Source organism: Ceratotherium simum, chromosome 2, assembly GCF_057802395.1.
Source record: "Ceratotherium simum simum isolate JZ-2026a chromosome 2, ASM5780239v1, whole genome shotgun sequence".
Classification (NCBI taxonomy): Eukaryota; Metazoa; Chordata; class Mammalia; order Perissodactyla; family Rhinocerotidae; genus Ceratotherium; species Ceratotherium simum.
In genome coordinates this window covers 44,545,388-44,557,768 of record NC_141901.1, presented here as the reverse complement: position 1 = coordinate 44,557,768, position 12,381 = coordinate 44,545,388, and the positions used below count along the sequence as shown (strand labels likewise).

At 49.0% G+C, this 12,381-nt stretch overlaps 1 protein-coding gene across 1 annotated transcript; it reads right to left on the bottom strand.

Moving 5' to 3' along the window:
* Positions 1-7,017: 7,017 nt before the first annotated feature.
* Positions 7,018-9,189, bottom strand: LINGO4 (leucine rich repeat and Ig domain containing 4). Its single transcript, XM_014791839.2, has one exon. The coding sequence runs from the start codon at positions 9,184-9,186 to the stop codon at positions 7,405-7,407; it is 1,782 nt and encodes a 593-aa protein (XP_014647325.1). The 5' UTR covers positions 9,187-9,189; the 3' UTR covers positions 7,018-7,404.
* Positions 9,190-12,381: the final 3,192 nt, after the last annotated feature.

Below are 12,381 nucleotides of genomic sequence, written 5' to 3'. Positions count from 1 at the left end.
CGTTTTGTATTAATTTTTAAAATATATGTTTGTTTTGAATAAGTAATACATGCACATTCTACAAAATTCGAAAGGAATAAACGGTTATTAAGTCTCCCTGAGAGGCAACCAGTTTTACCAGATTCTTGTGAATTTTTCACAAGATATTCTATAGTTAACATGCACGTATTATATATATATATATTTATCCAGTTAGTAACTTATTATACATACTACTTTGCAATTTCCTTTTATGTAGTCTAGATATCTTACCATAGCAGCACATATGTATCTGCCTAATAGTGAGATTCATAGTAAGCCTGAGGGATATGTTAAGATATATTCAACCAGTCCTTTAACATTATATTGATATCCAAGTATATTGCATTTGGCTCTTGTGTATCTGTATAATAGATACCTAGAACTGAAAATACTAGGTCAAAGAAGTGTGTACATTGTTTTTTCGGATACACTTTTGCAAATTCCCTTCCAAAGATTTTTCTCATTTTCATTCCACCACCAATGCTTGAAAAGAATTTTGGTAGTATTGCGAAATTGCCTTCCTTGGAAGTTTTACCAATTTTCTCTCCCATCAGCAACGTGTGAAAAGTTATCAAACTTTTTGATTCTTGACAATCTGATAGGATAGATGGTATCTCATTGTAATTTTAATTTTTTATTGTAAGATTGAACATCTTTTTAAGTGTTCAAGTGGCAATTGTATTTTATTTTTCTGTAAATTGTTCAATACTTCGTTCATATTTTTATTGGTTATTAGATCTTTTCTTAATATTTACTCTTTGTTCGTATACAAGTTAAAAATAGTTGTTTCTCAGTTTGTCCTACGTCTTTTTACTTTGTTTATGGTGATTTTTTTTTTCTATGCAAGTATTTTTTATTTTTATGTAGTTGAATTTGTCAACATTTTCTTTGATAACTTCTGTGTTTCCTGTCATATTTGGAAAAGCCTCCCGCTACCTAAGGTTATTAAGAACGTCTATGTTTTCTTTAAATACTTTTATAGTGTCTTTTTGTATATGTAAACATTTGATTCACCTGGAATTTATTTTGGTGTAAAAGTGTGAGATAGAGATCCACCTTAATTTTGTTTGTTTTATCCAACCCTACTTATTGAATAATCCATATTTTCTCCATTGTTTTTGAGTGCTACCTTTATAAGACCCAAATTGCCATATGTGTTTGCATCTATGTCTGGATTTTTCATGTTCCACTGATTTCTATTCATATTCTAGTACTATATTGTTTTTTAAAAGTTGATGTACGTTGTTTTTTACCACAATTTTAAAAATTGATGTACCACATCTAGAAAAATGCACAAATGAAAAGTATGCATCTTGATGAATTTTCAAAAATGGAACACATTTGTGTAACCAACACCCAGATCAAGAAACAGAACATTATCAGCGCGCCTGAACTGCTCGTGTCCCTTCTCAGTCAATACTCCTCTCAAGGGTAACCACTCTTGTGACTCCTAATAGCAGAAACTAGTTTTGCCTGTTTTTACTTTTTACATAAAGATAATCACACAGTCTGCATTCTTTTGTGTCTGGCTTCTTTTGTTCAACATTATTTTTGTGAGATTCAGCCATCTTGTGTGTAGTTTTAGTCCATTCATTCTCATTACTGTGTGGTAGTATACTATGGGAATATACCACAATTTACTTTTTGATTGTAGTGTTAATGTCATTTTGGTTGAAATCACATATTTTTAGATTATCTGAGGGAGAATTGTATTTATGATATAGAATCTTCCTATATACATGTTTGTCATTAATGTACCATCAGTAGCATTTTAAAGTTTTCATCATATGGAATTTACATATTTCTTGTTAATATTATTCCTAGGTATTTGAGTGCCTTGATTGATATAGCTCTTTTCACTTTTAAAAGGTAATAGTTCAGACCCAAGGAAGAATATCCATTGTTGCTATAAAAAGCACAGGCCTACTTTTTGGGCCCATTATCCTCCAGCTCCAATGGGAGGGGGTGGGCAAAAAAGAGGAAATGAAGTATAAGTCCAAAAAGAGGGATTAAAAATTAAAAATTAAACCACAGGAGGAATTTCCTAATCAGAGCAGTGAAATGCCAGGTGTAGTTACTTTTCAAAATTTTGAAAGAAAATTTTCAAGGGAGGATTGACTTCTAATTGGCTGGATAGGGAGGTTGGGGAGTGGAAGGGATAACTTTAGGTGAGAAGATTCCAAACTCACTCTCAAGTCACTGTGTATTTGGGATTTGTCATTTCACCTCTAAGAGCCCAAATCAGGATTGAAACCAGTAGTTGTGAGAGGCTAGGATTGGGTGAATTGTAATTTCTTTATTCTTATCTCCAGTTGTGAAGAGTTCATGCTCTTTCCTTGAAGGGTGTTCTGAACAGGGTACAGGAGGCAGTAGGTGAAACTAGTTAAGGTTTGGGTTCAATGGCAGGTGTATTCAATTGGCAGGTGTTTGCACTCAGAAAGCCAAAGTGGGAAAGTAGACTTTAGCTGAGGACTGGGCACTGAGGGGTTCTCAAACACAGTAAGTGGCCTGCTTCCAGAGCCTTGGCTGCTCACAGAGTTGCCTTCCTGGACAACATGCAAACAATCCATTCAAATGGTATTCAGCTATTTGAGTTTTTGGAAAACAGCACACTCCCTTTGCCCGTTGTAGGAGTCACCCCTTCCTCCCCCATCACTCAAGGCTCTTCACCAGAAACCAGCAACTGGGAGCATGGGCCTTAGTATCAGAAATTATGCTGGTGCTGCTCTTCAGTCTTTAGATCAGATTGATGAACTGTAGCAGGTGTCCTAGGAGAGAGACAGCCTCCTCAGCGTCTCTTGCTGCTGCTATGCAGCTCTAAGTCTTCCTACTTAATTCTTTTTACAAAGCAGTTTGAAGGAAGAGGACTCAGGAGTCCCTGCTCTCAGATGCTCTCCAGCCTGAATGACAACCACACGCACTTATTAGAGCAAAAGTCGCATCCAGAGTCTCCTGCCTGTCTCTGAGAGATGGATACTGGTGGGAGACGGGGGACAGAAGAGGGGAGAAGCTGGAGGCAATAGTGTATTTTCTTACCAGGTCTATCCTACCACCTGCTCTTACCTGTGCTAACATCTACTTCGCACCACAGTCCTTCGCAGCCTTTTCTCCTTGCCTCTGATGTACCCTGAGGAGCACAGGCAGCCTAAGCCCTCAGCCTTTTTTCCTGCCACCTGAGGCTTCTCACAGCAGAGGTTCTTTACCTGCATTCCATGGAGTCTGTGATGGCTTCAGGATGACAAAATACAAACATTTTTGTTCACAGCTTGCACCAGGTATTCTCAGAGGAGTCTGTGACCCAAAAACTTAAGGATCATTGCCTTGCAGGGTTCTCATCCCTTGAATTGAATCCAGCACAGCAAAGGAAATGGAGAAATTAGAATATATCAGGGACCAAAACGGGGAGTGCTGAAATGCTGCCAGAGTATCTTTGGGTCCAAACTTCTCTCAGCTTAGGTGAGACCATGTCTGAAATGGAAGAGAGGAGGGGTGGAGGGAGGAGGGGGTGGGATGGAGTGACCTCAGGAAGGTTCTGTCAAGCAGGGTAGGCAGAAGGTGGGAAGAGTCAAATTCTCCTTGAATCTGAAACAGCTCAGATTGTTCCACCATACTAGAAATTCCTGAGCAGCCTCTCTGTGCCCTAAGAGGTTGTTGAGGTTAGAACCCAGACAAGGGCCTAGGAAATCTGAAGCCTCCATTTTTAATCACTAGAGGCTTTGTTGCTGGCAGCCAGGCATTTCGTTTCAGTCCATCTGATTCCTGGAATTTCTGCTGGTCCCTGGGGGCAGAGGCAGCAAGGATGTTGGGAGAGGGAACTGAGAGAAAGAGTAAAAACCAACACTCAGCATCCTGAATCAGGTGCATTAGAGCTTCTGAAGGAAGGTAAGCATTAACAACTGACCCCAGTCCCCCTAAAAGAGTTGTTCAGAGTGGGTGGGGTATAAGACGACCCTGGATTTTACCCTTCTCACAGGTCAGGTCCTGCAGCTAAGAGGCCCTGAGAGCAGGTTATCAGGTGCTCTAGACAGTGGCTGGAGCAGTGTGGCAGTATGGTGGAAAGCATTTCGGTTTTGAGTCAGCCCTGAGTTCAAAAGCAGCTCCCTTACTAACTAGCTCTGTGTACTTGAGCAAGTTACTTAATCTGTTTGACCTTTAGTTCCATCAGCTAAGATGCCCTATCTATGGGGTTCGTGTGAGGATTAAATAAGAAAACATATATATAGCCACTGACATAGAATAGGCCCTCAGTAAATTTTTCTTGTCTCTCTACTACTGCCCCACCCTGGGGAGAGCCTCCATTGGATTGCCCCCATGATGTGGACCATAACATCCCAGCACATGCACACACACCACCCACATGTGTCCCTGGTTGCATTCACACACTCGTCGACACACGCACACGCACCAGCTTGTACAATAGCACCTGAGCTAAGGGTAGCCTTCCCAGATACGGGAGATAAGGGGCTAGCTTGCTGATGATTGGACAAACTGTGGAAGTGCTCATCCCAGTAGCCTTGTTACATGAATGAGCTTCACTCCTTGGAGATATTCTGGAAAAGCTGTGTAAGGAGAATAAGGCGTGGTAGTGGGGGCTAACTCTACAGGCATTTCCTCTGAGTTGAATGTGCTTCTTGAGGGACACTTTGCCCACCTCTGCCAAGGAAGCCCTAGTCTATGCCCAGAGTTGTAGTGTAGGGAGCTGTGCTGTCCAATACAGTAGCCAATGGCCACATGTGGCTATTGAGCACTTGAAAGATAGCTAGTATGACTAAGGAATGGAATTTTAAATTTGTTTAATTTTGATTAAATGTTAAAACCGATACTTGATTTAGTTATTGGAAAACTTTTAATATGTTTGGAACAACTTGGATGTGTGATTGGCTTTTTCAACAGCGAATGTTATGAAACCCAAGTACAGATCAGATATTTCTGGTGAAGATTTAGTGATCAAATTGGAATGTGCTGTAAGTGTAAAATATACGCTGGATTTCAAAGACCTATTATGAGGAAATAACGTAAAATATTTTACTACTAATTTTTATATTGATAACATGTTGAAATGATAATAATTTGGGTACATTGGGTTAAATAAAATATAGTATTGAAATTAATCGTATCTGTTTCTTTTTGCTTTTTTAATGTGATACTAGAGAATTTGAAGTTACATATGTGACGCGCATTCTATTTCTATTGGGCGGCGCTGCTCTGGAGACTTGGCTTCTCAGGCAGCAGCGTCTCCCGCTCCAGACACATGCCATCTGTTCCCCACTGCCTCAAGGGGCTTCCAGAGAAGATTTCTCTGCATGGCAATGCTACTTCTGCCCTTTTCTGCATTGCAGAGTGGGTAACCTGGGTGAGATCCTCTAGCACCTGACCCCCAAGTCCTAACCTGATAAACTGCTGGTGGAAGATTTTGGAGAGGAGGGAAAGGGCTGCGCCCGGGAAACCTTTTAGGGGGAGGTTGCTAGGATGCTGAGAGAGTTGTGTGTGCGTGGTGGGGGCCAGGGTTGGAGGCTCAGGGATATCCATCTCTCAAGATGGTCAGATTCTCTAGCCTCACTCTCCAAACTGCAGGGTTCTCACATTCACCTCCGGCCCCATCGCCATATTCCCACCTCTGCCCCACTAAAGAGCTCGCCTGCCCTAAAGTCTGGCTGCCTCCTCAATGGTGCCGGCTCTTCCCACCTGTCAGGGACAGTTTGAGCTGGGAATCCTCTAATGAATGGAGTCTCCTCAGAGCAAGGACAACAGCAGCAGGAACCGGTTAGGAAGCTCATGATGCTTGCGTATTGTTTAGTGAGGAATGGGTGGGGGCTCTTGAGGGTGGAGGGGAATTAAAGATGTTGTGCAGATGCTGTTGCAGAGGGAGAGAGGGCTCCCCAGGGCCGGGTGACTCTCACTTCTCAGTCCCTTCTCTCTTCTCCTCCCCTTCCAATGAGGCTGAGGCTGCTGCCCTGTCCCTTGAGCTCTCAACATCTCTACTTTTATTGGCTCTGCTTTGACCTCTATATGAAGCACACTCAGAGGCAGTCAGCATCTCCTCCTCCCACACCGCCTCTGCATCTGGGGTCTCCGTAAGACGGTGACCTCTCTCCGGAGACAACTTCCCCCTGGGGCTGCACCACGCAGGGAACAGGGGGAAACTGCGGAAGGGTAGTGGGAATTAATGAGCTAGGCAGTTTCTGCTGCTCCTTCTTCCCTCCGCTTCTCACTGCAGAGTGCAGTGCCCTCCTCCCTTGTTCCTCCAAGCCTAGTCCTGCTGTGTTCTGGGTCTCTCTCCTTTGACAACTGCAGATTCTTGCTTTTGTTAGTCATTTTCTAGGAGTTCCCTTCTTGCTTCCCCTCAAGGGCACTAGGGATCTGTGACACAGGAATGGTAGGGAGATCCCCACAAGAATGAGAAAGAAGGGAAGGAGCTGGGTGTCCTGGGCTGGAATTTCTGCGTAGGGATCCCTTGGAAGGCAGAGGATCTCTCCTCCAACTCCAGGGAGAGAGAGTGCAGGGCAAAGGGTTGAAAGTGAAATGGGCTGGGAGTGCTGATCTCTCCAGGCCTGGTGGGCTGCCTTTTGCATAAACCCCTGTTTGTCAGGCTGTGGTAGATTCAGGCAAGGCCATTGGGATACATGCTCAATGGGCAGGCAGAAAGGGTGGGAAGAGGGAGATTTGACAGAACTAGGGGGTGGAAAAAGACTGAAGTAAAGAAAACTCCAGAGATCATGTTTAGTTTTCACTGCTACTGTCATGGCCTTTTGGCAGCAGGTTTAATGATGTGACAGAGGCAGGTTGGCAGCTCATGCAGACACAGTGCCCGTGTACACACGGGAGTCTGTCCTCCCCCATCCCACACTCACATCCTTTTCTCCTTAGCCTGAGGTCCTTGGCCCTAGTTCCTTGCACCTGGGGAGGGGATAGAGCAGAAAAGAGAGGGAGACCACCTAGTTGAGGAGCAGAGACTCCAAGAAGCAAGTGGCACTTCCCAGCCCCACCTCTGAAATAATCTTATAGCTGTGGTTGGCAGCTGGTATTGGTTATTAGAGGGTATAAGTGTGTGTGAAGAAAGCCTGGTGGCTAGACTGGCAGACTAGAGCCTTGGTTACGTTTCCTGGTTTGTGTGTGGTGGGAGGAGGGCTGGGTTGACTACAGGGTCCACGTCTTCAGCTTCCTGGACTCTCAGGGAAGAGATGACAATGCTTATCCTCAAACTGCAAAAGCACGAGGAGGCAGACTCTCTCAGGAGGCATCATTAGCTGCTGGCACGATGCAGGCAGGAGGTGTGAGAGATCTGTGCAACTTGAGACTAGGTTCTGGTCCAAGTGGTCTTGGTTCTCCTCCCCTTTTGTATCTGAAGCTCGCTTGGTTGGGTCCACAGTGTGGAAGGAAAGGTCAGAAGAGTTTGGCAGTGACCCGGTTACCCCCAGAGTTCTTATCCCCAGAGGGCCGAGGTGCCACAAAGTCAAAGGTCATGTGATGTTTGACCCGGCCTTTGCCCTTACTCCAGAGGGCAATGAGGCCAAAGCAGAGTGTCACTGAGGTGAGGAAAGGGAGGAAGCCGACTGCTAGCACCATAGCTATGCCTCTGCTATCCAGGAAGAAAGGCCCTGGGACCCCTGGCATGGTGCCGTTGGGGTCAGAGAGAGTGCCATTTGGTGGTTCAACTTGGATCACTTCCAGCCAGGTCCTCAGGGAGTCATTCCCAGCCACATTGCTGACCACGCAGACATAGGCCCCTCTATCCTGTAGCTGTACCGTGTGGATCTCCAGCGTCCCATCCTCTAGGACCCTTACTCTCCCAGCCCTTCCCAGCCAAGTCCCCTGAGGCCTCCTCCAGGAGACAGTGGGGGCTGGGTCTCCATCTCCAGAGCAAGAGAAAACAGCATGCCCCCCCTCCTCTGCAACAACCCAGCGTGGCCCTGACTTTCGGATCAGGGCTGGTTGGCAAGTGAAGTGCCCTGGAGGTAAGATGTCTGCAAAGTCCCTCAGGCTCTTCCCCTGGACATGCTGTGGGCCAGCACAGGCAGGGGGGGACGTGCCAAAGTCTAGGCGGCGGCGGAGCCGGAGCAGCCAGAGGAGGCGGCAGTCACAGGTCAGGGGGTTGCCAGACAGCCTCAGGGTGACCAGTTTGTCTGGAGAAGGGAAGGCTGTTTCCTCTAGTGTCTGAAGGGCGTTATCCGCCACGTCCAGGAGGTGGAAGGCAGTCAAGCCATGGAAGGCGTGGGCAGCGATGGAGGTGAGGCACGCCCCCGACAGTCGTAGCTCCTGGAGCCTCACCAGGGGACTGAGCCTTCGGGCTGGGATGGATGAAATGGGGTTCTGAGATAGATCCAGGACCCTGAGGAAGCTCAGGTGGTGCAGTGCTTGAAAGGGCACTGAGCTCAGATTGCAGCGGGTGATGGCCAGGCTGCTGAGGTTGAGCCCAACCAGGCTCCCAGGCTCCAGGGACTCCAGAGACGGCCAGTGGTGGATCTCCAGCTCCTTTAGCTGCCCCAGCCCCTGTAGCGCCCCTGCCGGCAGCCTCCCAATATCCAGTTCTCGAAGTCTTAGGGCGACCAGTGCTGGGAGACGGGCCAGGGCCGGGCCAGGCACCGTGCTGAGGTTGCAGCGCTCCAGAGTGAGGGTGCTCAGCTTGGCCAGCCCCGCAAAGGCTCCTGGAGCCACAAACACCAGGTGGTTGTCCCCAGTTTCCAGCTGCTGCAGGCTGCCCAGCTCCCCAAAAGCTCCATCGAGGAAGAGGACAATCTGGTTGAGGCGGAGGTCCAGCAGCAGCAGGGCAGACAGGCCCGAGAAGACCCCTGGCCCCATGATTCGCAGCCGATTGCCCTGCAGCCTCAGGGTGAGTAGGTTTCGTAGGCCATGGAAGGCCCCAGGCTCAAGGATGGACAGCTGGTTGTAGCTGAGATCCAGTTCCTGGAGCAGACCCAGGCGGGAGAGCATTCCCCGCTGAAGCCCCCACAGGCGATTCCCACTCAGGTCCAGGAGTTCAGTATCTAGCGGGAGTCCCCCAGGTACAGCCTCCAGTCGCCGGTGTGCGCAGAGCACTGCCCGGGGCTGAGAGGTGCAGTCGCACACAGCAGGGCAGCCACCACTGCTCCCTCCAGGCAGGAGGAGCAGGAAAAGGAGGGGGGGCCACGGGGGCCAGGCTTGCTTTGGAGCTGTGGCCGCAGCCATCCCCTCTTCATTCCTGGAATAGATGATGACATGGCCCTTTCGGGACAGTGCCTTCAGATGGGGTGACCCTGGACTTCCCTGGGCCTCCTTAAGGAGAGAGAGATCGAGCTATCCATCTCAGCATTGCCAGCAAGTAGGGTGCAGAACCAGGAGGAATTCTGGTGCACACCTTCCTGGAGCCCCCCAGGGCTCCTCTTTGGGGAATCTCTACTTTCCTCCCCCTCCCAGCCCTGGGTAACACGCCAAATGGAACCCTAGTCAAGCCTGATTCTTGTGAGGAAAGTTTTATCGGAATGGGGCAGGAAGCAGCAGGGAAATAACTTTTTTTTTCCTATATCTGTGAGATCCAGGAATACCTTAGGTCCCTTCTCCCTCCTATCTGGTCTCCCCAAGGTCTGCTCTGTCCCTCTCTGCCCACCCTTCTTCTCCCATATTATCTACCCATAGCTTTGTCTAAGGCTCAGGGGAATCACATCCTTAGATCCTGACTGGAGAGAGGCCTCACCTTGACTAAGTCATCCAAAGCTGGGAAACATGCCGGCCTCAGCTCTGCCCCTCAGACTCCACTTACTGCCTCTCTGCCCTCCTCCAGCCTGGCCCAGGGCCTGAGGCCCTGGACTAGCAAGATCCAATCTCCCCAGAACGCCTGTGTGGACGACAGCCAAGCTGCACATTAGCCATGGCACAGGATGCAGGGGGCACTTGAATCCCTCACAAGAACCCCAAGGGCAACACCTCCTCCCCTACAGATGACATTGGGGTGTGTGAGGGACACAAGAGATGCCTCAGTTTTGAGTTTTGTTGCTTGGTCCTCAAACTTAGGCATCTCTTATATCCCTCCTTAATGGTGTCTTGATTCAAGTCCAGTGTGTGAGTCTGAGGGAGATCTCTTCTCCCCTTTGGCCTCAGCTGCCTGAACAATACACAGGACACAGATTGTGAGCCAGGGAGGCACAGACAAGTGAGGAGAGACAGCACCTGACCAGACACTGTGGGTGGGAGCAAGGGAGCCCTTGGCTGGCACAGCAGATCTCTGGGCACAGGCTGTGTGCACAGCCTGTCGACTTAAAGTGGGTTTCTGGGTGCCAGGGGCCTGGGCAAAATCAGGAAGATAGTGACTATGATGACCACTGGAGACCGACTGGTGTCACAGGGGAGAAGGGGTCCCATAGGTGGTGAGACTCCTCGACTCACCCTGTTCAATGCCAATAGAGACCCCAAGGGAGGGGAATTGGAATTGGCAAGGGATGGCTAAAGAGATAGGACAAGAGCCAACTGATGCTCCCTGGGAGGCGGGATGCTTGGGTTTCTTTCTAGCTGCAGATCCTGATGACCTTTGGGCTTTCAGGTTCCAGGCTTTCTGAGTCCTACAGGGTCAGCTTTCTACTACATGGCCCATTTTCTCCCACGTGGAACTAAGGAGAGGCAGTTAAGAGAAGTTGTGATTTCTTCCCCTTCCCTTCCCACTCTACACCCTCCTCTAGAAGGATCGTTCTGGCAGCTATCCTATGGCTACTTCAGAGGACTGTAGTAGTTGGGAAACTGAAGAAAGAGGCCAAAGAGCAGAGGAATGTAGGACACTGTTCTGAGGCTTGGGCACGAGAAAGAATGGCATGCGGCAGGCAAAGCCTGCTGGCCAGACTCCTTTTGTCCCTGTCCCAGCCTAACAGGTCTCTACAGCATGCTGACTTCTCCAGGGAGAGAAAAGTCCCAGCCTCCCTCATTCTCCCTGTGCCTGTTCTGGGAAGTCCACCTGACAGCTAGCTCTTTATCACTACTGCTGCAGTTCTTGCTCATCCTTCTTGCTCTGCATTCAGCAAAGTGCAATGAAGCATGTAACCCAGCTTCCCTCCTTCCCACTCCTGTGAGTTTCCTCTTGGTCCCCAAAGCCTGCTGGGCTAGGGGCTGGGGGATCTGGGGCCAACCCTTTTTCTTTATTTATAAGGTGGCTAATTTAATCACAAACTTCCCTTGCCAATCTCCATGGCTACAAGACTGGCTTCCACCCACTTTGCCAGAAAAGATAGGTGTCAGAACCAATTCTTTCTGTCCCTAAATGGGCTGGGGTCTGGGGCATCCTCCCCGCAAGGAATAGGGTGCTTTCTTCTTCTTGTCTCTCTGTGGCAGTCCAGAAAAACACATTTGAACCTGGGATCCTCTTTAAAGCAATACCCCGATTGAGGTGTGGGGACCTGCGTGGGGAGGGGGCTCTTGGAGGAAAGATTTCTGGAATATCCACACTGGTTGCAGAAAAACCCTTCCCAGAGGAAGAGGGAGCACTGGGGAGCTGGAGGGAGGTCTCCTTGGAGTCCTTCCCCCCAGGAGCACCTGGGGCATCTTAGTCTTCCCATCAAAGTCCTGTGGGGCCAGGATCAGTGGTTGGCTGGGGGGCAGGGGTGGGCACAAACCCTCTAGCCTTGATAGGCACACTGGTCTGGCCTTGTCTCTGAGAATGGTATGGAGAAGCACAGCTGCAGCTTTGGGACAGGAGGTGGGGGCACTTACCGGAGAAGCTGGAGGGTGGCATCAAGTTGGGCACTGCATCTGTCCAGGGCTGGGGGCCTGTCCCATTAGAGCTGCACCTCAGCCCCCGCACCTCCCCCGTGTGCCTCACTCCCTATTGCCCGGCTGCCCGCCTGCCCGGCTGCCCGCCGCTGCTGCTGTTGCTGCTGCAGCCGCTGCTGGCAAGACCGAGGTAGAGAAAAGAGCCAGAAAGCATTTCTTCTTTTTTTTTTCCTCTCTCGCTTTTTAAACCAGGCAAGAATGAGTCTGCAGCAACCCTGTTGGTGCAAAATAAATAAATAAAGCAACCAGGGAGGGCTGCAGCAAGCACCACTACAGGAGGGCGAGTGAAGGGGAGGGAGCACAGAGGGAGGCTCTGGAGCTCCAAGGGGTCAGGCGGTAGAAGCAGCTGGGCAGATCAAAAGGGTCTCTCGACACCTTGATTCTCTCTGGGGAGCTCCGGAGCCAAGCACCTTACTTAGGGCTGTCTTTCAGTCTCCTAGATGTGGGGCAGATCTGTGCAACCTCTCAATCTAAATGTCCCCTGTGGGTATCATTTGTGGGGAGAGTTCTCAGTCCAGAACATCTGCTGAGGAGCTCGGTTTGAGACTCTTCCAGTGGGGGTTCCTGAGGAGCCACTCCCAAGCCTCCCTGGTGGACTGCTTAGGGGGCTAGAATCCTTACAATGCCCAT

What these genes read in the sequence shown, in the direction of transcription:
- LINGO4 (XM_014791839.2), bottom strand. Translation starts at nt 9,186, where the DNA reads ATGGCTGCGGCCACAGCTCCAAAGCAAGCCTGGCCCCCGTGGCCCCCC.